Genomic DNA, 26,624 nt, shown 5'->3' with positions numbered 1-26,624 from the left:
CAAAGGGATTTGAGAGTTCTGTGCAAGATTCTCTAAAGGTTAATTTGCAAGTTGAGTCAGCAGTGAGGAAGACAAATGCGATGTTAGCATTCATTTTAAGAGGACTAAAATTTAAAAGCAAGGATGTAATGTTGAAATTTCATAAAACTAGTGAGACCTCATTTAGAGAATTGAGCAGTTTTAGGCCATGTACCTAAGAAAGGATGTGCTGACATTGGAGAGGTTTCAAAGAAGGTTCACAAAAATAATTCTGGGATTGAAAGGCTTGTCATATAAGGAGTGTTTGGCTCTGGGCCTCTTCTCGTGAGAATTCAGAAGAATGAGGGTTGACCTCATTGAAACCTATTGAATGTTGAAAGTCCTTAATAGAGTGGGCGTAAAGAGGATGTTTTATATAGAACGTAAAGTACAGCACAGGAACAGGCCATTTGGACCACAATCTGTGCCAAGCCAGTCAAAAAGCAAATCAGAAACACCCAAAATCTTCCTTACATCCACATGCCTATCCTCTTAAAAGCCTCCAATATTTTTACCACTACCATTCCAGACATCCACAACTTGTGAGTACTAAGTTTGCCCCTGACATCTTCCTTGAACCTACCCCCTCTCACCTTCAATGCATGCCATCTGATATTAGACATTTTTCACCCTGGGAAGCAGATACCTTTTGTCCACTCAGTCTATGCCTCTCCTAACCTTGTAAACCTCTATAAGATTAATACTCGGCCTCCAATGCTCCAGAGAAAACAACCCAAATTTATCCAGCCTCTCGTGATAGCAAATGCCCTCTGAACCATGCAGCATCCTGGTGAATCTCTTCTGCATCCTCTCCAAAGCCTCAACATTTTCTTATAGTGGGGCAACAAGAACTGTATGCAATACTCCAGATGTGGCCTAACCAAGAGTTTTATTAAGTTGGAACATAACCTCCTGACTTTTAAACTAAGTGCCTTGACTAATAATAGCAAGCATTCCATTAGCTGTCTTAACCATCTTATTGACCTGTGTAGCTACTGTCAAGGAGCTATGGACTTTGATTCCAAGAATACTGCTGCTCAGCAACACTGTTAAGGATCTTGCCCCCTAACAGCATATTATCCCTTTGCATTTGCCCTACCAAGGTGAAACACCTTGCATTTATCTGGGTTAAAACCATCTGCCATTTCTCAGCCCATATCTACAACGGATCTATATTGTACTGTATTCTTTGCCAGTCTTTTATACTATCCACAGTTCCACCAATCTTGGTATCATTCACAAATGTACTAACCCACCTATCTGTATTTTCAAGCAGGTAATTTATACAAATTTCAAACATCGGGGTTCCCAGCACAGATCCCTCTGAAACTCCACTAATTACACACCTCCAATTCGAATAAGTCCCTTCAATCATTACCCTCTGTCTTCTATGCGCAAGCCAGGTCTGAGTCCAAACAGCCAATTCAGTGTGGATCCCATGCATCTTAGACGTCTGGATTAGTCTCCTGTGATGTATACACATCCACTGTCATACCCTCATCAACGCAGACATGCTGGCTGTTCCTGATTAGGCCATGGGTTTCCAAATGCTCATATCCTAAGAATTTACTCCAGCAATTTCCCTGCAATTGATGTGAGACTCATCGGTCTCTACTTGTCAGGATTTTACCCTGTTCTCTTAAATAAAGGTATAACCTTAGACACGCCAGTCCTCTGGGATCTTGTCGGTGGCTAGAGAGAACACAAAGATACTGGTCAAAGGCCCAAAAATCTTGTTGCTTGTCTCCTTCAATAATCTGGGTTAAATCCCATCAGGCCCTGAGGACTTAATAATCATAAGAGACCCAACATTTCCTCTTCCTTGACCTCTAAATGCATTAATGTATTCATACACTCAGCACTGATCTGGTCCTCCATATCCTTTTCCTTGGTAAATACTGAAGCAAAATATTCATAAGTGCCTCACTCATATTTTCTGCATCCAAGCATATGCTCTCGCATTTATCCTTGAGTGGTCCCACCCTATCTCCAGTTATCCTCTTACTCCTGATGTATGTGTAGAATGCCTTGAGATTTGCCTTAATCCTACCTGCCTTTCATGGCCCCTCCTGGCTTTCTTAATTCCCTTTAGTTCTTTTCTGGCGGTTTTATGTTCATGCTTCATTTGATCCTAACTTCCGAAGCTTTACATTTACTTTTTTTTTGACTAAGTTTATCGCCTCTCCAGACATCCAAGGTTCTAATCCCATCTTTCTAACCCCATCCTTGCTTCTAACAGGAACATACCATTCCAGTACTCTGTGCAGTTGATCTTTAAACACTGTCCACGTGTCTGATGTGGATTTGCCAGAGAAAAGGTGTTCCAAATTAACGCTTCTTAGTTCCTGGTTAATGCCTTCGTAATTTGCCGTACTCCAATTTAAAACACTCATAGAAGGACCATACCTATCCTTATCTATCGCTATCCTGAAAGTGGAGTTGTGGTTACTGTTCTCTAACTGTTCATCCACTGAAATATCCATTACCTGGCCAGGCTCATTACCCAACACCAAGTCCAATTTGGCCCTCCTCTCGTTGGACTGTTCACATGTTGATTTAAGAAACCTTCCTGGATACACTTAACAAATCCAGCCCCATCTAAGCCCCTTATGCTAAGAAGGTCCAAGTTTATATTAGGGAAATTGAAATCCCCCCAGGACAACACTATTTTATATATTTCCTTCATCTGATTACATATCTGTTCCTCACTGTCCCGGTGACTATAGTATCTGTAGTACAATTCCATAATCCCATCAGTGTGATTGCACCCTTCCTACTCAGTTCTACCCAAATGTCAGAACCCTCCGTTATGCCTCCCCTGAGTGCAGCTGTAATATTGTCCCTGATTAGTAGTGCAACTCCACCCTCCACCCCCCATTACCTTGTCCGTCTTTTCAAAAACTTTGAAAACCTGGTACGTTAAGCATCCATTTCTGCCCCCCTTTCAACCATGCTTCAGTAATGGCTACATCATTGTAGTTCCATGTGCTGATCCATGCTCTAAATTCATCACCCTTGGCCATGGTGGCCCTAGCATTAAAATATACTCACTTCAAACTATCTGAGCTAACATACCTGTTATTTAAATTTTTGCCTTTCAATACCTTCCCTGATATCTACCTTCTGGTCCAATTATTCCCTTACAGTTCCCAGCTCCCTGCAAAACATGTTTAAACTCCTGAGTAGCATCAGCAAAACTCACAGCTAGTATATTGGTCCTCCTCCAGTTCAGGTGCAACCCATCTCTCTTTTACAGATCACCCCTTCACCAGAAAAGGTTTCAACGATCCAAGGACTTGAAACCCTGGCCCTTGTACCATCTCCGCAGCCCCTCATTCATCCATGCTACCACCCCCTTCCTACCTGCAATAGCCCATAGCATCAGATTACAGCCTTGGAGGTCCTCCTCTTCAGCCTCTTTCCTAACTCGATATAGTCACTGCGTAGGACTTCTTCCCCTTTTCTGCCTATGTCATTGATGTCAGTATGTATCATGACTTCTGGCTGTTCCTCATCCCACTTGAGCATATCCTGATGTCTCATTTGTGGCCACAGAACCTCCTTTCTGCATCCCTAACTATCAAGTCCCCTATAACTACCGTACAGGGTACCTGTCCCTGTTGAGAGTCAGAGCTGGCAACAGTGCCACCAGACTGGCAGCTGCTGCCATGATCTGATGAATCATCTTCCCCCTCCCCTCAGCAGTATCCAAATGGGTATTCTTGTTGCTGAAGAGAATGGCCTCAAAGGCCATTGACTTCTTTATCTCCTTGCCTGTCCTGGTGGTCACGCATCTACTCACCAAAGCCTGTACTCTGTGTGTGACCATTTCTTCAAAGTCTTGTCTTTAATATTTTCAGCCTCCCGAATGGTGGGGAGTCTAAGACTAGAGGACATAGCCTTATAATAAAGGGACGTCCATTTAGAACAGACATAGAACCATAGAACACTACAGCACAGTACAAGCCCTTCAGCCCTCCATGTTGTGCTGACCCACATAATCCTTTAAAAAAAAGTACTAAACCCACACTACCCCATAACCCTCCATTTTTCTTTCATCCATGTGCCCGTCCGAGAGGCTCTTAAATACCCCTAATGTTTTAGCCTCCACTGCCATCCCTAGCAAGTCATTCCAGGCACTCACAACCCTCTTGTAAAAAACTTACCCCTGATGTCTCCCCTAAACTTCCCTCCCTTAATTTTGTACATATGCCGTCTGGTGTTTGCTATTTGTGCCCTGGGAAACAGGTACTGACTATCCACCCTATCTATGCCTCTCATAATCTTGTAGACCTCCATCAAGTCCCCTCTCATTCTTCTATGCTCCAAAGAGAAAAGTCCCAGCTCTGTTAACCTGCTTCATTTGACTTGTTCTCCAATCCAGGCAAAATCCTGGTAAATCTCCTCTGCACTCTCTTCATAGCTTCCACATCCTTCCTATAATGAGGTGACCAGAATTCCTCCTGACATGAGGAATTTCTGTAGCCACAGTTTGAATCTGTGAATCTGCTGCCACAGGCAGTTGTGAAGGCCAAGTCATTGGATATATTTAAGGCAGAGGTTGATAAATTTTGATTAGTCAGGGCATGAAGGAATATGGGTGGGGGGGGAAGAGGCAGGAGATTAGAGCTGAGAGGTAAAATGGATCAGCCATGATGAAATGGGAGGGTAGATGATGGGCCAAATGGCCTAATTCTGCTCCTATATGTTATGGTGTTATGAGTGTCTAAGATAGTGTTGGTCAAAATGCCTTGATGGCTGCAGCCATATCAGCATATTAAGCTTCATTTTTTGTGTAGTGAGTTGTTAATGGTAAAATTGTGTAATTTGACTGGCAGGCAGGGTTTATTTCAGTATGATAAGAAAAACTGGACCGATGTGACTTAAAACCAGACAATAGAATGTAGAACAGGACCTTCGGCCCACAATGTTGGTAACCATGATGCCAAATGAAACTACACCTATCTGCATATATGTGGTCCATACTCCTCCATTCTTTGCATGTTCATATCCCTGTGTGTCTTTTAAATGCTACTATCATGTCTGCTTCCATCACAACCACCTTTAGCAGCGTGTTCTAGACTTAAAACTCTGTTCCATTAAAAATGCACTGCACATCTTCTTTAAACTTTCTCTCTCTCACCTTAAAGCCATGTCTGCTAGGTTTTAATATTTTTATACTGGGAAAAGATAAATATTTGCACCTCATAATTTTATAGACCTTCCTCTGTTCTCCCCTTCGCTTCCTATGCTATAGAGAAATCAATCCAAGTTCATCAAGCCTGTCCTTGTAATATTCTCTGACTTAGCTAGCATCCTGGTGAACCTCTTCTGCACCTTCTATAAAGCCTCCACATTCTTACTGTAATGGTGCAACCGGAACCGTACATGACACTCCAAATGCAGCCTAACTGTTGTTTATACAACTGCTACATCGCTACATCGCTACTCTTGTACTCAATGCCAGAACTGATGAGAGCCACATGCCCTATGCTTTCATACCACTTTGTATTGCATTTTCAGGGAGCTATGGATTTGGAGCCCAAAATCCCTCTGTACATCAGTGATATTAAGGATTTTTGCCTGTCATTTGTATACTTTTCCCTTACATTTTACTTCCCAAAGTGCAACACATCAAGTACCGTAGATTTCGCACTACAGAGCGCACCTGATTAAAAGCCGCTGGCTCTAATTTTAGAAAGAAAATCAATTTTGTACTTGTACAGGCCGCACCGGATTTTAGGCCGCAGGTGTCCCACGTTGTAATATGAGATATTTACACAGAAAGATATTACACATGAGGATTTTTTAACTTTTAATTAAATCCATATGGTAACAAACAAATACATATTGCAAATGCTTTTTTTCGAACCGTGCCTGTAATACGGCTACTTTTAAATATACGTACGTATCGGTAACACACAAATTAAGTTGCATATACATTCCAATATCTCCTAGCGACTGGTAAAAATATATATACTGCAGCCTACCAGGAAAAGTTATTGATCGCCTTTAACTTAAAAGCAGCGTTTTGGCTCCGCCGCTCCCCCCCCCCCCCCCCCCCCCCCCCACCTTCCCGTTTATCGCAAACCGGTATTTCCCACAAGACGCGGCGAAACCGGATGTGACGTCTAGCATTCCGGGCTGTAGTACAGAAAACATACTAACAAATGAATTACTAAGCGAAAATATTATAAACTAAATAACTGCCATAAAGGCAGCACAATGCTTTTCTTCGAGTGTTTTCCATGTTGATGAGGGTGAGTACAAATGACTGATTTACAATAATTTAATTGTGAAAGTGCGCTTGATTTATCGTACAATTTCATTGGACCTCTGTGAACTACTCATCAATTTTATTGGTCTACTGTTACGAGGCAAAATGTTTTTGGCGGCATGAAAAAAAATCATGTATTAGCCACACCGTCGTAAAGGCCGCAGTGTTCAAAGCTGATCAAAATGTGGGAAAAAAGTAGCGGCTTAAAATCCGGAATCTACGGTAAGTGTGGATTGAACTGTATCTGCCATTTGTGGGCAACAAAAGAAGAAATTGCTGGGGCTCTGACAGATACTTGTATCAGCATTAGCTATGGGCAAGGTACCAGTAGATTGGAAGTCTTCAAGGACAAGTCGAGGAACTGCAGTCTGTGAGGCTAGCATTAATGGTGGGAAAGTTACTCGAGGAGATTCTGAGAGATGGGATCTACCTTCATTTGTAAAGATAGACTGATTAGGGGTAGTCACTGTGCAGCTTTGCGTATGGGAGTTGTATCTCTCAAATTTTATTGAGTTCTTTGAAGAGTTGACCAACAGGATTGACTAGGGCAGGGTGATAGATGTGATATATGTGGATGTAAGCAAGCTCTTTGACAATGTTGTGTATGGGAAGATGGTCCAAGATGTTAGATCACATGGGATTCAAGGTAAGCTGGCTAACTGGATACTGTCCTAATGAAGGGTCCACATCGAAACATTGATTGTTCAAGTCTATCCATAGATGCTGCCTGACTCTTTGAACTCCTTTGTGTTATGTAGAACATAACACAGTGCAGGCCCTCTGTCTCATGATGCTGTGCTGTGTTGCTGTAACTAGGTACAACATTGGATTGGAGATAAAAGTCAGAGGGTGATAGTGGAGGCCTGATATTCAGCTTGAGGTCTATGATCAGTGTATGCTTCAGGGATTAGTACTGGGTTTTCTGTTCAAAGTAAATTTATTATCAAATTTTGTGTATGTCACTTGGATTCCCTTCATTTATTTGGGATGCTGTGTCGCTTAATTGGGTCAGGAGACTGTTGCCAAACAGTTTCTAACTCGTCAGTCGCGTGCACTGGTGTGTCTGTTAGACACTACACTGTGCTTAGAGCAAACATTTTTAAAATAGCATCAGTTGTGTATGTTTGTGTTCAAAAGTAGTGATTTTTGTCACTGATGTTGGCAAGAAATTCAGAATTATTTTGCTCACTGCGGTTTCAAACATTCGGGCTTGGAGATGCCAGAAATGGCCGGGAGTGAAAATTATACAACTTCACTACTTCAAGTTACGAACTACAAAGAATTTGAAGGATCATCAGTCATCTTGAATGTTTCAAAGAAAATGAGGATTAATAGATGTAATTGGCAAAAGCATTGTATGAAGGCAATCTACTGATTCTAGATGATATTAAGAACATGAGTTGTACAATTCTTGAAAATGAGTCTATAGGTTGCAGAATTATTTCAGTGTTGTGAATAAAGTTATCCATGCTGGAGCCTGATGGTTGAAGGGTAATAATTGTTCCTGAACCCAGTGGTGTAGGGCCCAAAAGTTCTGTATCTCTTTCCTGATGGCTGCAGCAAGAAGAGAATGTGGCCTGGATGTTGGAAGTCCTTGATGATGGATGCTGCTTTTTTGTGGCAGCAGTACTTGTGGATGTTCTCAATGATGAAGGCGGCTTTTCTTGTGATGGGCTGGGCAGTATCCACTACTCTCTGGAGGTTTTTCCATTCTTGGGCATTGGTGTTTCAATACCAGGCTGTGACAGAACCAGTCAGGATACTCTCCACTCTCCATCTGTAGAAGGTTGTCAAGGTTCTAGATCTCATGCCAAAATCTGTACAAACTATGTTTATAGTATGTTATCTTAATGTTTTGGATGAGAATGGAGTTGGCTTGGTTTGTAAGTTTGCGTGTGATGCTAAAATCAGTGATATTATGGACAATGAAGAAGGTAATGTGAGATTCAAAAGGATATAGAAACTAGGCTAAGGATTGTATTTAACTCTTGACAAGTTGTAAAATATTGCATTTTGGCAAGTTAAACCAGAGCAGGACAGTAAATGGACTGTTGTAGAACAAAAAGAAGTTGAGGTACGGGGGCAGTGTTATCTGAAAGTGAGCAACTCATGTAAACAAGATAATGAAGGCATTTGGCACACCTTCATTGGTCAGGGTATTGAGTATAAGCATAAGATGTCAACTGTACGATACATTGCTGAGGCCACACTTGGATATTGTGTGAATTCTGATCACTTAGCTACAAGAAGGATGTCAATAAGTTAGAAAGGGAGCAGAGTAGATTCAGGAGGATATTGCTAGGACTGGAGGGCATGAGTTCTGGGGAGAATCTGGGTAGGCAGGGAAAATTCTGTTTTCCCTGGAGAATAGACTGCTGGGAGGTGTGTAAAATTATAAGGGATATACGTATGATAAATGATTGTAATAATTTCCTCTGGGTACGTAAATGTAAAACTAGAGGGCATAGATTTAAGGTGAGAGGAGTAAAATTTAAAGGGAACCTGAGGGGTTAGTTTTGCTATAGAGGATTTGTGGTATCTGTCGGAGAAAGCTGTTACAATTGCCACAATTTTTTTTAAAAAACCCTTTAAGATGGGAACGTAAATAGGAAAGGTTTGGGTCAAGTGCATGGAATTTAGAATGCTCAGATGGGCAGTGTGGTTGACATGGATGAGTTGAACCTAATTGCCTGTCCTGTGCTGTAGAATTGTATGACTCAGAGACATTTCAGCTTGTGAGAGAATGAAATTAAGGTCTCAGATTTTTAATAAACCGAAGTCGGAGTTTGAATTTTTTTTGTCGTAAAGTTGGGCATCTGGATGTCAAAGCTAGCATGAGAGGGCACAGTCTTAAGATGCCTGGAAGTAGGTACAGAGGAGGTGTCAGGGGTAAGTGTTTTACGCAGAGAATGGTGAGTGCATAGAATGAGGTGCCAGTGACGGTGGTGGAGGCAGATAAGATAGGGTCTTTTAAGAGATTCCTGGATAGGTACATGGAGCTTAGCAAAATAGAGGGCTATGGGTAACCCTAGGTAATTTCTAAGGTAAGAACATGTTCAGCACAGCTTTGTGGGCTGAAGGGCCTCTATTGTGCTATAGATTTTCTATGTTTCTATGTTAGGTGGATACAGTTGCTTTGAATATTTTTAACTGTTAACTCGATTCTTTATAAGCATGGTGGTGGTAGGTTGCAAGGGAATAGGCAAGAATGCAAATTATTGTTGTAACCAGATCTAATTGTGCTTCTAATTTGAGTTAATTTAAATATCCATTGGCACTGGTGCAGTGAAAAACTTACTTGCAGCAGCAATGCAAGCACATAGCTTCAGATAAGCAGCATTCACAAGAAAAACATTAAATATAAATTACATGATTTTTACAAGAAAGAACACAATTAGAATTTTTAAAAGATTATTTTAGTGCAAACTAATCAGTGTTGTAAACTGTAGTGATTAAGGCACCTCTGCTTCGTCCACCACAACAGACAGGATCTCCCGGTTGCCACCCACTTCAACTCTGCTTTACATTCCTATTCGGATATGACCATACATGGCCTCCTCTACTGCCATAATGAGGCCAAACTCAGGTTGGAGGAGCAACACCTCATATACCATCTGGGTAGTCTCCAGCCCCTTGGCATGAACATTGAATTCTTCAACTTCCGGTAATTCCCTCCCCCTCCCTTCCCCCATCTCAGTTTCACTCTGCCTCCTCCTCCAGCTGCCTATCACCTCCCTCATGGTTCAGGCTCCTTCTACTACCCATAGTGCTTTCTCCTTACATCCTTTCTTCACCTTTCCTGCCTATCTCCTCACTGCTTCCCCTCCCCCACCCCTTGATCTTTCCCCTTACTGGTTTCTCACCTGGCACTTACCAGCCTTCTTCCCACCCTCCCCCCACCTTCTTTATAGGGCCCCTGCCCCCTCCCTCTTCAGTCCTGACGAAGGGTCTCGGCCTGTGAAATGTTGACTGTTCATTTCCACAGATGCTGTCCGACCTGCTGAGTTCCTCCAGCATGTTGTGTGTGTAAATCTAGTCAGCTCCAACCTGGGCACTAGCCTACAAAGAAAGTGTCCAGGACATCTTTAGGAGGCGGTATCTCAGAAAGGTAGCGTCCTTTATTAAGGACCTCCAGCACCCAGAGCATGCACTTTTCTCACTGTTTCCATCAGGTAGGAGATACAGAAGCCTGAAGGCACACACTCAGCGATTCAGGAGCAGTTTCTTCCCCTCTGCCATCCGAGTTCTTAAATGGACATTGAAGCTTTGGACACTACCTCACTTTTATAATATACAGTATTTCTGTTTTTGCACATTTTTTTATTTAAATCCATTCAGTATACATAATTGATTTACTTGTTTATTTATTATGTTTTATTTTATTATTAATACATTTTTATCTCTTTGCTAGATTATGTATTGTATTGAACTGCTGCTGCTAAATTAACAAATTTCACGTCACATGCTGGTGATAATTCCTGATTCTGATTCCTTAATCTCTAAAGAAAGTAAAGTTCTGGGGTCAGGTTATGTTATATGATGGTAATGTACAGGAATTAAAGCAGCTGACTTTCTCCACTCCCATTCCCCAATGCAGGCAATGAGTGTTTGCCTTTCTTCCCCTAACATAATTCATATGTTTATAAGTGAAGGTGACATTGGATAGGGTGAAAATGAAAAAGGAGGACCAGAAAGGCACACTCTGCCTACAGTCAGCCTCACATTGAGATGCATTCCAGATGCATTACAGATTACTGACTGAGGTGGGGATAAAGACCACAGAAAGGTTTATCATAGTCTTTCCATTTTTCCCAAGGCATAGGAGGCAGTCTTGAAAATGGTAAATATATTTAATTAAGTGTGTTATGGACATGGCAACTGCACATTAATCAATTTAAAAGCACATGGGTTTTGAGAAATAATCGAGGAAACAATAATCAGCATCTGATGTTTGAGTTAACAAGTTGGAGCCAGCATTTGTCAAATACAAATGGAGTCCAATGAATTGGATTGTTTGGTCAATTAACAGGTAATGTTGATGAAAAGGGTTAGGGTTAGGCTCTAAGATAGTGTCTCTCTAGATTTTCAAAAGGTTTTAATTCTCAGATTTAAAATAAACTGATTTGTAAAATTAAAGTTCATGCCATAGTGTTAAATGGCAGAATGGAAAATGGGTCTAGGGTAGAAAGTTGTGGAGCTGTGATGTGGGTGCTATTACAGAGTCTTGGATGGCTCAGGGACAGGAATGGTTACTTCAAGTGCTGGGCTTTAAATGTTTTAGAAAGGACAGGGAGGGAGGCAAAAGAGCTGGGGGTGTGGCACTGTTGATCAGAGATAGTGTCACGGCTGCAGAAAAAAAAGGTGGACGTCATGGAGGGATTGTTTATGGAGTCCCTGTAGGTGGAGGTCAGGAACAAGAAGGGGTCAGTAACTCTACTGGGTGTTTTTTATAGGCCACCCAATAGTAACAGGGATATTGAGAAGCAGGTAAGGAAACAGATCCTGCAAAGGTGTAATAATAACGGAGTTGTCATAATGGGAAATCTTAATTTCCCAAATATTGATTGGCATCTCCTTAGAGCAAGGGGTTTAGATGGGGTGGAGTTTGTTAGGTGTGTTCAGGAAAGTTTCTTGACACAATATGTAGATAAGCCTACAGGAGGAGAGACTGTACTTGATTTGGTATTGGGAAATGAACCCAGGTGTCAGATCTCTCAGTGGGAGAGCACTTTGGAGATAGTGATCATAATTCTATCTCCTTTACAATAGCATTGGAGAGAGATAGGAACAGACAAGTTAGAAAAGTGTTTAATTGGAGTAAGGGGAATTATGAGTCTATCAGGCAGGAAATTGGAGACTTAAATTGGGAACAGGTGTTCTCAAAGAAAAGCACGGAAGAAATGTGACAAATGTTCAGGGGATATTCTGTATAGGTACGTTCCAATGAGACAGGGAAGTTATGGTAGGGTACAGGAACCGTGGTGTACTAAGGCTGTAATAAATCAAGTCAAGAAAAAAAACAAGCTTACAAAAGGTTCAGAGAGCAAGGTAATAATGTTAGAGATCTAGAAGATTATAAGGCTACTAGGAAGGAGCTTAAGTAGGAAATTAGGAGAGCCAGAAGGGGCCATGAAGAAGGCCTTGGTGGGCAGAAGTAAGGAAAACCCCAAGACACTCTACAAGTATGTTAAGAGCAAGAGGATGAGACATGAGAGAATAGGACCTATCAAGTGTGACAGTGGGAAAGTGTGTATGGAACCGGATGAAATAGCAGAGGTACATTATTATTATTATTATTTATTATAATACTTCATTGTCACCAATTGATACTAGAGCGTATAATCATCACAGTGATATTTGTTTCTGTGCTTCGCGCTCCCTGAAGTACAAATCAAAGTAAATATAATAAAAATTTAAATTATAAATCATAATTTGAAAAATAGAAACGGGAAAGTCAGGTAGTGCAAGTCAGGTCCAGATATTTGGAAGGTATGGCCCAGATCTGGGTCAGGATCTGTTCAGCAGTCTTATCACAGTTGGAAAGAAGCTGTTCCCAAATCTGGCCGTATGAGTCTTCACGCTTCTGAACCTTCTCCCGGAGGGAAGTGGGACAAAAAGTGTGTTGGCTGGGTGGGTCTTGTTCTTGATTATTCTGGCAGCACTGCTCCGACAGTGTCTGGTGTAAAGTGAGTCCAAGGATGGAAGATTGGTTTGTGTGATGTGCTGGGCTATGTTCACGATCTTCTGCAGCTTCTTCCAGTCTTGGACAGGACAACTTCCATACCAGGTTGTGATGCACCCTAGAAGAATGCTTTCTACGGTACACCTATTTAAAATTAGTGAGGGTTTTAGGGGACAGGCCAAATTTCTTCAGCTTCCTCAGGAAGTAAAGGCGCTGGTGGGCCTTCTTGGCAGTGGACTCTGCTTGGATAGACCAAATCAGGTCATTTGTGATATTCACCCCGAGGAACTTAAAGCTTTTGACCTGTTCCACCTGCGCACCACCAATGTAGATGGGGTTGTGCGGTCCGCTACTCCTTCTGAAGTCAACAACCAATTCCTTCGTCTTGCTGACATTGAGGGATAGGTTATTGTCTTTGCACCATGCCACCAGGTTCTTAATTTCCTCTCTGTACTCAGATTCATCATTACCCAAGATACGGCTACAATTGTGGTGTCATCAGCAAACTTGTATATTGACTTTGATGGAAACTTGGCTACACAATCATGGGTGTACGGTGTGTACAGCAGGGGGCTGACTACGCAGCCTTGTGGGGCACCGGTGCTCAGAATGATTGTAGAGGAGAGTTTGTCCCTATTTTTACAGCCTGGGGCCTGTCCGTGAGGAAGTTGAAGATCCAGCTGCAGATCTGAGTGCTAAGACCCAGGTTCCTGAGCTTAGGAATCAGTTTATTTGGAATGATGATATCAAGGCAGAGCTGTAGTAAATGAAAAGGAGCCTTACATATGCGTCTTTATTCTCCAGGTGTTCTAAGGAGGAATGTAATGCCAGAGAGATGGCATCTGCCGTTGACCTGTTGCTCCGGTAGGCGAATTGCAAAGCGTCGAGGTTGACTGGCAGGTTATGGTTGATGTGTGCCATAACCAATCGCTCGAAGCACTTAATAGCAATTGATGTTAGAGCCACAGGTCGGTAGTCATTCAGGCATGCCACCTTGCTTTTCTTCGGCACCGGGATTATCGTTGCCTTCTTAAAACATGAGGGGATCTTAGACTGAAGCAGGGAGCAGTTAAAGATGTCAGCAAACACTCCAGCTAGCTAGCTTGCACAGGCCCGGAGAACCCGTCCCGGGTCACCATCTGGGCCCGTCGCCTGCCTTGGATTTATCTTCAGGAAGATTCTTCTAACGTCTTCCTCGATGACGATGAATCTTGATGCCACCAGGTCCAGTTTATCCAGAGGGTCTGGACGCTCCTCTTCTGTTCAAATCTTGCGTAGAGTACTTCAGTATTCGCTATGGAAAAGGATCTTGGTGATTGTAGTGATGACTTGCAGTGGACTGAAAAGCTTGAGCATGTAGATATTAAGAAAGAGGATGTGTTGGAGCTTTTGGAAAGCATGAAGATGGATAAGTCGCCGGAATTGGATGCAATGTACCCCAGGCTGCTGTGGGAGGCGAGGGAGGAGATTGCTGATCCTCTGGCAATGATCTTTGCATCATCAATGGGGACGGGAGCGGTTCCGGAGGATTGGAGGGTTGCGGACACTATACCTTTATTCAAGAAAGGGAGTAGACATAGCCCAAGAAATTATAGACCAGTGAGTCTTACTTCAGTGGTTGATAAGTTGATGGAGAAGATCCTGAGAGGCAGGATTTATGAACATTTGGAGAGGTATAATATGGTTAGGAGTAGTCAGCATGGCTTTGTAAAGGGCAGGTTGTGCCTTATGGGCCTGGTTGAATTTTTTGAGGATGTGACTAAACACATTGATGAAGAAAGAGCAATAGATGTAGTGTATATGGATTGCAGCAAGGCATTTGATAAGGTACCCCATACAAGGCTTATTGAGAAAGTAAGGAGGTATGGGATCCAAGGGGACATTGCTTTGTGGATCCAGAACAGGCTTGCCCACAGAAGGCAAAGAGTAGTTGTAGACGGGTCATATTCTGCATGGAGGTTGGTGACCAGTGATGTGCCTCAGGGATCTGTTCTGGGACCCTTACTCTTTGTGATTTTTATAAATGACCTGGATGAGGAAGTGGAAGGATGGGTTAGTAAGTTTGCTGATGACACAAAGGTTGGAGGTGTTGTGGATAGTGTGGAGGGCTGTCAGAGGTTATAACGGGACATGGATATGATGCAAAACTGGGCTGAGAAGTGGTAGATGGAGTTCAGCCCAGATAAGTGTGAGGTGGTTCATACTGGTATGTCAAATATGATGGCAGAATATGTTATTATTGGTAAGACTCTTGGCAGTGTGGAGGATCAGAGGGACCTTATGGTTCGAGTCCACATGAAGCTCAAAGCAGCTGCACAGGTTGACTCTGTGGTTAAGAAGGCATATGGTGCATTGGCCTTCATCAATCGTGGGATTGAGTTTTAAGAGCTGAGATGTAATGTTGCAGCTGTATAGGACCCTGGTCAGACCCCACTTAGAGTACTGTGCTCAGTTCTGGTTGCCTCACTACAGGAAGGCCATGGAAACGATAGAAAGCGTGCAGAGGAGATTTACAATGATGTTGCCTGGATTGGGGAGCATCCCTTATGAGATTAGGTTGAGTGAACTCAGCCTTTTCTCCTTGGAGCGAAGGAGGATGAGAGGTGACCTGATAGAGGTGTACAAGATAATGAGAGGCATTGATTGTGTGGATAGTCAGAGGCGCTTCCCCAGGGCTGAAATGGCTAGCATGAGAGGGCATAGTTTTAAGGCGCTTGGAAGCAGGTACAGAGGAGATGTCAGGGGTAAGTTTTTTTTACACAGAGTGGTGAGTGCATGGAATGGGCTGTCGACAGCGGTGGTGGAGGCAGAAACTATAGGGTCTTTTAAGAGACTCCTGGATGGCTGTATGGAGCTTGGAAAAATAGAACTACCTAGGCTTTACCCATAGCCTTTTAAGGTAAGGACATGTTTGACACAGTTTGTGGGCTGAAGGGCCTGTATTGTGCTGTATGTTTTCTATGTTTCTAAGAAATAAATGTGCAGATTATTTTCTAAATGGAGAGAAAATCCAAAAATCTGAGATGCAAAGTGACTTGGGAGTCCTTGTGCAGTACACCCTGAAGGTAACTTTGCAGATAGAGTTGGTAGTAACATAGAAACATAGAAATCTACAGCACATTACAGGCCCTTTGGCCCACAATGTTGTTCCAACCATGTAACTTACTCTAGAAACTGCCTAGAATTTCCCTACCACATAGCTCTCTATTTTTCTAAGCTGCATGTTCCTATCGAAGAGTCTCTTAAAAGACCCTATTGTACCCACCTCTTCCACCTTCATTGGCAGTGTATTCCACACACCCACCACTCTCTGTGTGGAAAAACTTGCCTCTGAATCCCCCTTGCACCTACTTCCACACCTTTAAACTATGCCCCCTCGTATTAGCCATTTCAGCCCCGAGAGAACGCATATAGCTATCCACACTACCAATGCCTGTCATCATATTATACACCTCTATCAGATCACCTCTCATCCTCCGTTGCTCCAAGGAGAAAAGGCCAAGTTCTCTCAACTTATTCTCATAAGGCATGCTCTCCAATCCTGGTGGTGAGGAAGGCAAATGAAATGTTAGCATTCATTTCAAGAGGTCTAGAATACATGAGCAGTGATGTGATGCTGAGGCTTTATAAGGCACTGGCAAGGCCTAACTTTAATATTGTGAACAGTTTTGGGCTCTTCATCTTAAAAAAAGGATGGGCATTGGTGAGGGTTCAGAGGAGATTCACAAGTGATTCCGGAAACAAAAGTGTTGTGATATGAGGAACATTTGATAGCTCTGGGTCTGTACTTGCTGGAATTTAGGATTGGGGGGTGGGGGGGGCGGGTGGAAGAATCTCATTGAAACCTTTTGAACGTTGAAAGGCCTAGACAGAGTTGATGTGGAAAGGATGTTTCCCATGGTGGGGGAATCTGAGACAAGAGGGCACAGCCTCAGGATAGAGGGACATTTATTTAAAACCAAGATGTGGAGAAATTTCTTTAGCCAGAGGTTGGTGAATTTGTGGAATTTATTACCACAAATAGCTGTGGAGGCCAGGTTGTTGGGTGTAGTTAAAGCAGAGCTTGATAGGTTCTTGATTGGACATGGCATCAAAGATTACGATAAGAAGGCTGGGGCATGGGGCTGAGGAGTAGGGAGGAAAGGATCAACCATGAGTGAACGGCGGAGCAGACTCGATTGGTCAGAAATGGCTTAATTTCTGCTCCTATCTTATGGTCTAGAACAGTTATGGTCAGAGTTTCTGGAGGTGCAGGATAATTTTAAGTTTTTAAAAATCAACAGAAGGCAACTAAAAAAATGCATGGGGGGGGAATGTGAAAGTAATCGAGCCAATAATATAAAAGGATACCAAGAGTTTTCAGATGTGTAATGAGTAAAAGAGAGGCAAAAGGAGACGTTGACCCACTGGAGAATGACACCAGAGATGTAGTGATATGGAGAAAAGAATTAGTCGATGAACTGAATTAAGTATGTTTCTTCAGTCTTACTGGAAAGCACTAGCAGTATGCCAGAGAGTAGGGGCAGAATTGAATGTATTACTACAGAGAAAGTGATCCTAGACTGGATGGACTGCACCCCGGAGTTTTGAAGTTAGTTGTAGAGAACGTGGTGGCATTAGCAGTCATCTTGCATGAAATACTAGAATCAGGAACAGTTCTGGAAGACTGGAAAATTGCAAATTCACTTTATTTTGAAAGTAGGGAGGTAGCAAAAGACTGGAAATTATAGGCTGCTTATTCTGACTTCCCTGGCTGGTAAGATTTTAGAGTTGATTATTAAGGATGGGGTTGCATAGTACTTGGAAACACATGATACAACAGGCTGAAATCAGTATGGTTTTCTTGAGGGGAGATCTTGACGAGTACAGATGCATAGATCCCTTTGGAGGCATTGGTAGAAAGGGCTGTGAAGAGTGTTTTTCCAATGCTGCCCTTCAAACAGGACATTGAATATAGAAGTTGGGAGGTTATGTTGTGATTATATGAGATATTGGTGAGGCTGCACTTGGAATATTGTTTGGTTGTGGTCACCCTGTTTTAAGAAGGATGTGATTACACTGAAGAGTGTAAACAAAAGATGCTACGAGGATGTTGACAAGACTATTGACCAAGATATATTGTCACTTCTGAAAGACATTGCAGGATTGGTTAACAGACAAGTGTAAAACATTTTATTGGTGACATCAGAGTTAACTGACTGTGAGAGAATAGGTTAAAGTGTTAACAGAAGTGCTCTTAGTGCCAGCATTGGCTGGCTGAGCTAAACAACCACCATCTATGCCATAAGTATAAAAGGTCTCTGCTACTATATCATTTGTCTGTATAAAGTCAGGTAAATAGAGAAATGTGGTCACCTACCTGCTGTTTGGCTGCAAGCAGGGTTACCTGTTAGCTGTCTAATTATTCAGTTGTATTCCATGTTGGGTCAACATAAAATCTGATTTGAGTCTTGTTGTTTTCCAGGAGTTTGCAGTTCCAGACTATCGTTCTCATCTTCAGGATTCACAGCTCTTACAGCAGCAGCAACATCAGCAACTCCGAAGACGGCCTTCCCTGCTTTCAGAGTTCCATCCATCTGACAGGTGTCTGATGTTTGCTATTCATACCTATTTATGGTAGTTGGTGAAAAAATAGTATTTAATGTCATAAGAATAGCACTCAGAGTAGGTGATGTGGCTGCTTAACCCTGCTCTGCCATTCTGTAAGATTAGGTTCATGATATTGTCGTCATCTAATGTTCCATTCTAATTTTCATTCCCTTAATTTTCCTTTAGTTCTTCATTTTGTCCAAATAACCAAAATCCTTCCTCCCTGCCAGCAGCCAATTGAGTAATCCCTTTTGAACCCTCTCTAAAGTTTTTTCATTTTGCTTAAAGTATGGCATTGAGAACTGGAAACAATATTCCAGTTGTTGTGGATTTCATACACACAGCCAAGCTGGAGGATGTGCTGATGATGATTATTATTTGAATTGCACTTATTCAGGCAAGTTGTAAACTTTCCTTTATAACTTTGATTTAGGCCTTGTAAATAGGCTTTGAAGAAGTAAGAGGTGAGTATTTCACTGCAGAATACCTGCCTCTTACAGAATCATACAGCTCTTTGACCCAATTCTGCCATGCCAGTCATGACGTCTGTCTTTGTTCATGCTATTTGCATGCATTAGCCATGTATCTCCTTTCCTATCCAAGTACCTATTGAATGTTGTCATTGTTTCTGTCTTTACTACTTCAATTGCATCAGTCGGTCAACGATCGGAACAATTTTAATGGAGCATAAGCAATGCAGTGGTTTAATTATTGAAATACGTATGTTTCTTAAGTGCTTTATATGCATAGAAAGGTAAAATATGTACTATATTCTAAGAAATGTTTGATGAACTGACGCTAAATAATACTGGATGTACCTGTTCCGACTACAAATCCGACTTAAAGACGGACTCAGGAACAGAACTCATTCATAACCCGGGGACTGCCTGTACTTTTAAGTCACTTCTAGATTACTTATAATACCTAATACAATATAAATGCTATGTAAGTAGTTGTTATACTGTATTGTTTAGGGAATAATGACAAGAAAAAGTAATCTGTACATGCTCAAACAATGAGTGCTAGAGAGAAAACTTCTGGGTTTTCTCGATCCGCGGTTGGCTGAATCCACGCATGTGGAACCCGCGGATAAGGAGGGACTCGAAATTCTCCAAAAGAGCTCTATCAAAGCTTTCTTACTTGGTTGCCATAGTATCCTGGATACATTCCAGCAGGCCATCGAGATTTACACACGTATATTTGTACCATTGGAAGGAATCAGAAGATGGTAATGGATGGTTGTTCAAGATGGAGTCCTGTGATCCTGCTCCAAAGGAGTCAGTGCTGGGGGTACTGTTTCATCTGAATTAAGGATTTGGATTCCAATGTTGTTGGTAATGCAGCGGGCAGTGAAGGGGGTTAGTTAACTTTACAAGAGGATCTAGATCAATTTCGGAAGTGGTCTGGAGAGTGGCAAACTGAATTTGTTTACTTAATTATTTAGAGATGCAGCAGGAAATAGACCCTTCTGGCCTGATGAGCCGCACAGCGCTGCAACTCAGCTATTTAACAGTAGCCTAATCACAGGGCAGTTTATTATGACTAATTAACCTACAAACTGGTAGGTCTTTGGGCTGTGGGAGGAAGTCAGAGTATCCAGAGGAAACGTATATGTTCAGAGGGAGAACATACAAACTCTTTACAAACTGTAGGAAAAGTACTCCGAATGCCAATTTAACACAGGTAAGTGCGAGGGTTTTTGCTTTGGTAAATTAAACCAGAGCAGGACTTGTATTTAAGTGATAGGGCCCTAGAAGTGCTAGCAAACTGGGCTACGGGGTTCTGGCACCCTTCCCAGAACCCCATCCACCCTGTATTTCACCACAATACAGGCAGTCCCCGGGTTACATATGAGTTCCGTTCCTGAGACCGTCTTTAAGTCGGATTTGTACAGAAGTCGGAACAGGTACATCCAGTATTATTTAGCGTCAGTTAAGTCAAACGTTTGTCTTAGTATATAGTATATATTTTACCTTTCTATGCATATAAAACACTTAAGAAACGTATGTATTCCAATAATTAAACCACTGCGTTGCTTAGTAATAATTGTAGCTTTATTCGGGGGAGCGCCTTTCACATGCTCCATTATTCTCACTTTATTCGTTATCCTTTAAAATTGTTCCGATTGTTGACCAACTGTAGCCTAACGCTTTTCCAATGACTGATGGCGTTTCATCTCTGTCTAGGCCTTTCAATATTCAGTAAGTTTCTCTGAGGCCCCCGTCCTCCATGTAAGACAGTTGTTCATTATCTACAGCTCTGTCTTCAATTCAGTAATTCCAGGCAAACTCTTCTCCAAATTCTAAACCTTAGGAGTCAGTGCCTCCCTCTGCAACTGAATTCTTGTCTTCCTGACCAGCAGGCTGTAATCAGTAAGGATGGGCAGCAACACCCTCCATGATTATTTTAAACACCTATGCTCCTCAAGGTTGCATCTTCAGCCCTCTACTCTCTGTACACTCATGATTGTGTGGCTAGATTCTGCTCTAACTCCATCTGCAAGTTTGCAAATGATACCACCTATGGGTTGTGTCGCAAATAACAATGAGTTGGAGTGTAGGAAGGAGATAGAGAGCCTACTGGCATAGTGTCATGGCAACAACCTTTTCCTCAGTGTCAGCAAAACAAAAGAAACTGGTCATCAACTTTAGGAAAGGGGGCAGTACATATGCTGCTGTTTACATCACCAGTGTTGAGGTTGAGAGCATAAGGTTCCTAAGTGTGAACATCAGCAGCAGCAAGTCTTGGTCCAACCATATTGATATTACAAACACCAGTACATCCACGGGAGGCTGGAGAAAATTGGCATGACCCCATTGACCCTTACCAATCAGTCACAGGCTGATTGTCATACTGATCCATAATCCATCTGGATAAGATGTTCTCTGTGATGCAGCAATAAAAATTTGTTAGGGTCAAAGGGGACACATTAAATTTCTTTAGCCTCCTGAAAAAGTGGAGGTGCTGGTGAGTTTTCTTATAGTTGTACCAGGGCAGGATATTGGTGATGATCACTCCTAGCAACTGAAGTACAACCCTCTTTCAATCAATGGACTTACCTGTTCTATTTTCTATACGGGCTGGACAATGAAGAGACAGATTCATTTGGTAAAACAATTTGTTTTTCAGGCCTCAAGAAAGGAGAAGTGGCTATGAACAGTCTTACCATAACGTGGCTGGGCAGCCTGATCACGATTCACTGGAAAGCAAACGTCCACGACTTGAACAGGTACCTGAACCCCACTTTCAGCGTGCTACAGTACTACCCCTAGTGCACCCTGTAGCAGAGGGCCTTCGAGCACCCACAGAGCTAAAGAAGGTAAGTGTTGGTTGTTAGAGTAGGCAGCACTATACATGGATTCATTTAAAAACCAAAAAGTTAATAGAATCTTCTGGCTTATGCATATACAACTGTGAGGAATAAGCTAAAGAATGAAAATAGCAGTTGACCCTTTGTTGGCACCTAGAAAAAGATTTAAATAGAAGCCATTTAATGAAGTGTTTGGGTCCCTGCTTAGTACCTAACTTTTATGTTTAGATGGATCTGAAGGACATCACCATTATTTGTCTCTTCAATGTATTGCTGTCTGAATTCAACACTGTTATTTGATAGGTTGGTGGCAGCAAAAGGTGTATAATAATCAACTCAGTCAGAGAATCATACAGCTAAAAGTAGGCCCTTAGGCTTAATATGTCAGTGCTGACCATCTGAACCTAACCCATTACCATTTCTGGATCTACAGTCAGTCTTACTGTATGAAAACAGGCCCTTTGGCCCAAGTTATTGGTCTGTCCGCACTCGGAGTATTGTTAGCAGTTTTGGGCCCCATATCTCAGAAAGGATGTGTTGTCATTGGAGAGAGTCCAGAGGAGGTTCACGAGGATAATTCCGGGAATGGGGGGGTTAACATATGAGGAGTGTTTGGCAGCTTTGGGCCTCTACTCATTGGAATTTAGAAGAATGCGGGGGGGGGGGGGGGATCTCATTGAAATCTCCCAAATGTTGAAAGGACTAGATAGGGTGGAGAGGATGTTTCGTACGGTGAGGGTATCAAGAACTAGAGGGCACAGCCTCAAAATTAAGGGGGCGACCTTTTAGAACAGGGAAGGAGGAATTTTTTTTAGCCAGAGAGTAATGAATCTGTGGAATGCTCTGCCACAGACTGCAGTGGAGGCCCCAAGTCCATGGGTATATTTAAGGCAGAAGTTGATAGTTTCCTGATTGGTCAGGGCATCAAAGGATATGGCAAGAAGGCAGGTGGGATCTGGGACTAGCCATGATGTAATGGCGGAGCAGACTCAAGGGGCTGAATAGCCTAATTCTGTTCCTGTGGGGGGAAAAAAGTCACACCTGCTGATGAAGATGTCCATTTGAACTCATCACATTTACACGTGATTGGCTCATTTCCCTTGAGGCTTCTTCTCTCCATGTACCTGCTCAAAAGTCTCTTAGTTGTTGTACTTACTTCTACAGTTGTGCCTGCCTATACAGTTTTTTTTTCTGGCGGCTCGTTCCATACGCCAACCATATATGAAAAAAATTGCCCCACAGATCTCTTTTAAATATTTTTCTTCTACTTAAATCTATGCCCATGAGTTTTGGGCTCCCCTATTCAGGGAAAAAGATTCACCATCCTCATCTTTGCCATTCATGATATTATATACCCTGTAAGATCACTTCTCAACGTCCTGCAATCCAGGGGAGAAAGTCCAAACCTGTGAGCCTCTCCTTGTATCTTAAGGGGACAGAGCGGGAAGGATTAAAGGACGAGGGGTGACATTACTAGTCAGGGAAAATGGCATGGCAGTGCTCAGTCAGGGCAGACTGGAGAACTCATCTAGTGAGGCGTAATGGGTGGAACTGAGGTATGAGAAAGGTATGACCATATTAATGAGGCTATATTACATACAGTTCTACAGTCTAATGGATTTGGAGGAACAAATTTGTTGAGACTGTTGCAAGAAGCATAACATTGTTATAGTCGGTGATTTTAACTTTCCACATGTTACCTGGCACTCACAAATTGTGAAAGGACTAGATGGGATAGAGTTTGTCAGATGTCTTCAGGAAAGTTTCCTTAATCAGTACATAAAGACCCAATGAGAGAGTATGTGATACTTGATCTGCTATTAGGGAATGAGACAGGGCAGGTGACAGAGTTTGTGTAGGTGAACACTTTGCATCCAGCGATTACAATGCCATTCAAAATTAATTTGGAAAAAGATAGGTCTGGTCCATGGGTTGAAATTCTAAATTGGAGAAAAGCTAATTTTGATGGTATCAGATAAGTAAGAGAACACTTAAAGAAATCAGGAGTGCTAAAAGAAGGCATGAGATTGCTTAACAAACAAGGTGAAGGAGAATCCTCGGGTTCTGCTGAAATGTTAAGAGCAGAGAGATTGCAAGGTCCTCTGGAAGATCAGAATGGTATCCATGCCTAGAGTCAAAAGAGATGGTGGAGAAAATGAATCTTTTGCATTTATATTTCCTCTGGAGATGAGCAGAGTCTATAGAAGTGAGGCAAAGTGGCATCGACTTCATGGACCCTACACATTACAGAGGAGGAAGTGTTTGCTGTCTTGAGGCAAATTAGTGTAAATAAATTTGCGGGGCCTGACGAGGTGTTCCCCCGGAACCTACGGGAGGGAAGTACAGAAACTGCCAGGACCCTAGCAGAGATATTTGAATAATCCTTAGCGACAGGTGAGGTGCTGGAGGATTGGAGCAGAGCCAGTGTTGTTCCACCGATTAAGAAAGGCTCTAAAAATAAACCAGGAAATTATAGGCCAGTGAGACTAACATCAGTAGTGGGAAAGTTATTGGAAGGTATATCTGGTTCCTTAGAATGAATATTTGGATGGACATGGACTGATTTGGGAGAGTCAGCGTAGCTTTGTGTGTTGTAGATTGTGTCTAACCAATCTTACAGGATTTTTCAAGAAAATAGCAGGAAAGTTGATGAAGGCAAGTTAGTTGTCTACATGGACTTTAGCAAGGGATATGACAAGGTCCCGCATAGGAGGTTGATCAAGAAGGTTCAGTCGCTCGGCATTCAAGATGAGGTAGTAAATTGGATTAGATAATTAGCTTTGTGGGAGAAGCCAGAGAACAGTAGTAGATGGTTGCCTCTCTGAATGCAGGCCTGTGACTAGAGATCTGCCACAGGGATCGGTTCTGGGTCTGTTGTTGTTTGTCAACTAATTCAATGATCTGGATGATAATGTAGTTAACTGGATCAGCAAATTTGCTGATGACACCAAGAATTGGGGTGTAGTGGACATTAAGGAAGGCTATCATGGCTTGCAGTGGGATCTGGACCAGCTGGAAAAACAGCCTGAAAATTAGCAGATGGAATTTAATGCAAACAAGTGTGAGATGTTGCACTTCAGTAGGACCAACCAGGGTAGGCCTTGCACACTGAACGGTAGGGCACTGAAGGGTGTGGTCAAACAAAGGGGTCTGGGAATACAGGTAAATTCATTGAAAGCGATGTTACAGGTAGATAGGGTTGTAAAGAAAGCTTTTGGCCCATTGGCCTTCATAAATCAAAGTATTGAGTACAGGAGATGAGATGCTATGTTGAAGTTGTATAAGGTATTGGTGAGGCCTAATTTGCAGTACTGTATACGGGTTTAGTCACGAACCCATAGAAACAATGAAAATAAAGTTAAAAGGGTATAATGAAAATTTGTAAAGATGTTGCTGGGTTTGGAGCACCTGAGTTATATGAAAAGATTGAATAGGTTAAGACTTGCTTCCTTAGAACAGATTGAGAGGAGATTTGCTGGAGGTATACAAAATTATGAGGGGTATAGATGGGGTAAATGTAAGCAGGCTTTTTCTGTTGAGGTTGGATGGGAGTGCAACTAGAGGTCATGTGTTAAGAATGAAAGGTGAAAAGTTTAAGGGGAACATGAAGGGAAACATTCACTTGTGGGAATTTCGGATTTGTACGTAGATGGTAGGCAGTTTGATGGAGGTAGGCATGTAAATAGCTCAGTGTGGACTAGATGGGCCAAAGAGCCTGTTTGTGCTGTACTTTCCTATGAATATGACTCAAGCCCCCGAGTCCCAGTAAGATTCCTCATCTTTATTGCACCCTTTTCAGCTAAAGGACATTGTTTTTATAGAAGGGTAATCAGAACGGCACATAATACTCCAAATGTGGTTTCAACATCAGCAGCTTCCACAGTTGTAATATGTTATCCTATCTTCTGTTCTCAGAGACCTAACTGATGAAGGAAAGCATGCCAAATGCCTGAAAAGTTCCTTATCTACCTTTGTCTCCACTTTCAGGGAATTGTGTACCTGTATCCCTGGGTATCTCTGCTTTATAAAACTGCAGGACCTTACTATTTATTGTTTACGTCGGGCTTTGATTTAACTGAACAAATTTCCTTCCTGCTGGTTTCCTATTTATCATTATACATTTTAATAATCTATATACACAAAAGGTACTTTGTGTGTGTTTCTCTTGGTAATCTGTACTGTCACACCTCATTTATCCATTGATAATTTGCACGTTCAGCTAATTTGTTTGCTCTCACTGTTAAAGTTCACAGTTCAAAGAAAATTTATTATCAAAGTATGTATTTGCCACAACGTAGCACCTTGAGCTTCATTTCTTGCAGACATTCACAGTAGAATAAAGAAATAAATAGAATCTCTGAAAAACTACACAAGGACTGATAGATTACCAATGTGCAAAAGAAGACAAACTATATAAACACAAAATAAATAAATGGATAATATTGAGAACATGAGTTGTGGAGTCATTGAAAATGAGTCCATAAGTTAAGATAATTTATGAAAGGAAGCTGGTGACTAATATCAAAGAAGATACCGAAAGCTTTTTTAAGTATATAATGGGTAAAAGAGTTGAGGGTAGATAAAGGACCAATAGAGGATGATGCTGGAGATATTCTAATGAGAGATGGCAGAGGAACTGAATACGTATTTTGCATCAGTCTTCACAGTGGAAGATGTCTGCAGTATACCGGACATTCAAGAGTGTCAGGGAAGTGAAGTATGTGCAGTGAAAATTACGACTGAGCAGG

The 26,624-nt window shown here is 42.0% G+C and overlaps 1 protein-coding gene across 13 annotated transcripts in view; it reads left to right on the top strand.

Moving 5' to 3' along the window:
• The window catches only part of ncor1 (nuclear receptor corepressor 1), a 273,467-nt gene that overhangs the window by 25,217 nt on the left and 221,626 nt on the right, over positions 1 to 26,624 (top strand). For 12 of the 13 annotated variants that reach the window (XM_073053048.1, XM_073053047.1, XM_073053052.1 and 9 more), the window contains exons 3-4: positions 18,442 to 18,560; positions 21,696 to 21,885. In XM_073053048.1, coding sequence (XP_072909149.1) covers positions 18,442 to 18,560; positions 21,696 to 21,885 — 309 coding nt within the window. The remainder of the gene's footprint in view (positions 1 to 18,441; positions 18,561 to 21,695; positions 21,886 to 26,624) is intronic. The other variant, XM_073053056.1, reaches the window with a different exon arrangement.

Source organism: Hemitrygon akajei, chromosome 8, assembly GCF_048418815.1.
Source record: "Hemitrygon akajei chromosome 8, sHemAka1.3, whole genome shotgun sequence".
Taxonomy (NCBI): Eukaryota; Metazoa; Chordata; class Chondrichthyes; order Myliobatiformes; family Dasyatidae; genus Hemitrygon; species Hemitrygon akajei.
The sequence above is the reverse complement of the archived record's forward strand: the minus strand, read 5'-3'. Positions and strand labels throughout refer to the sequence as shown.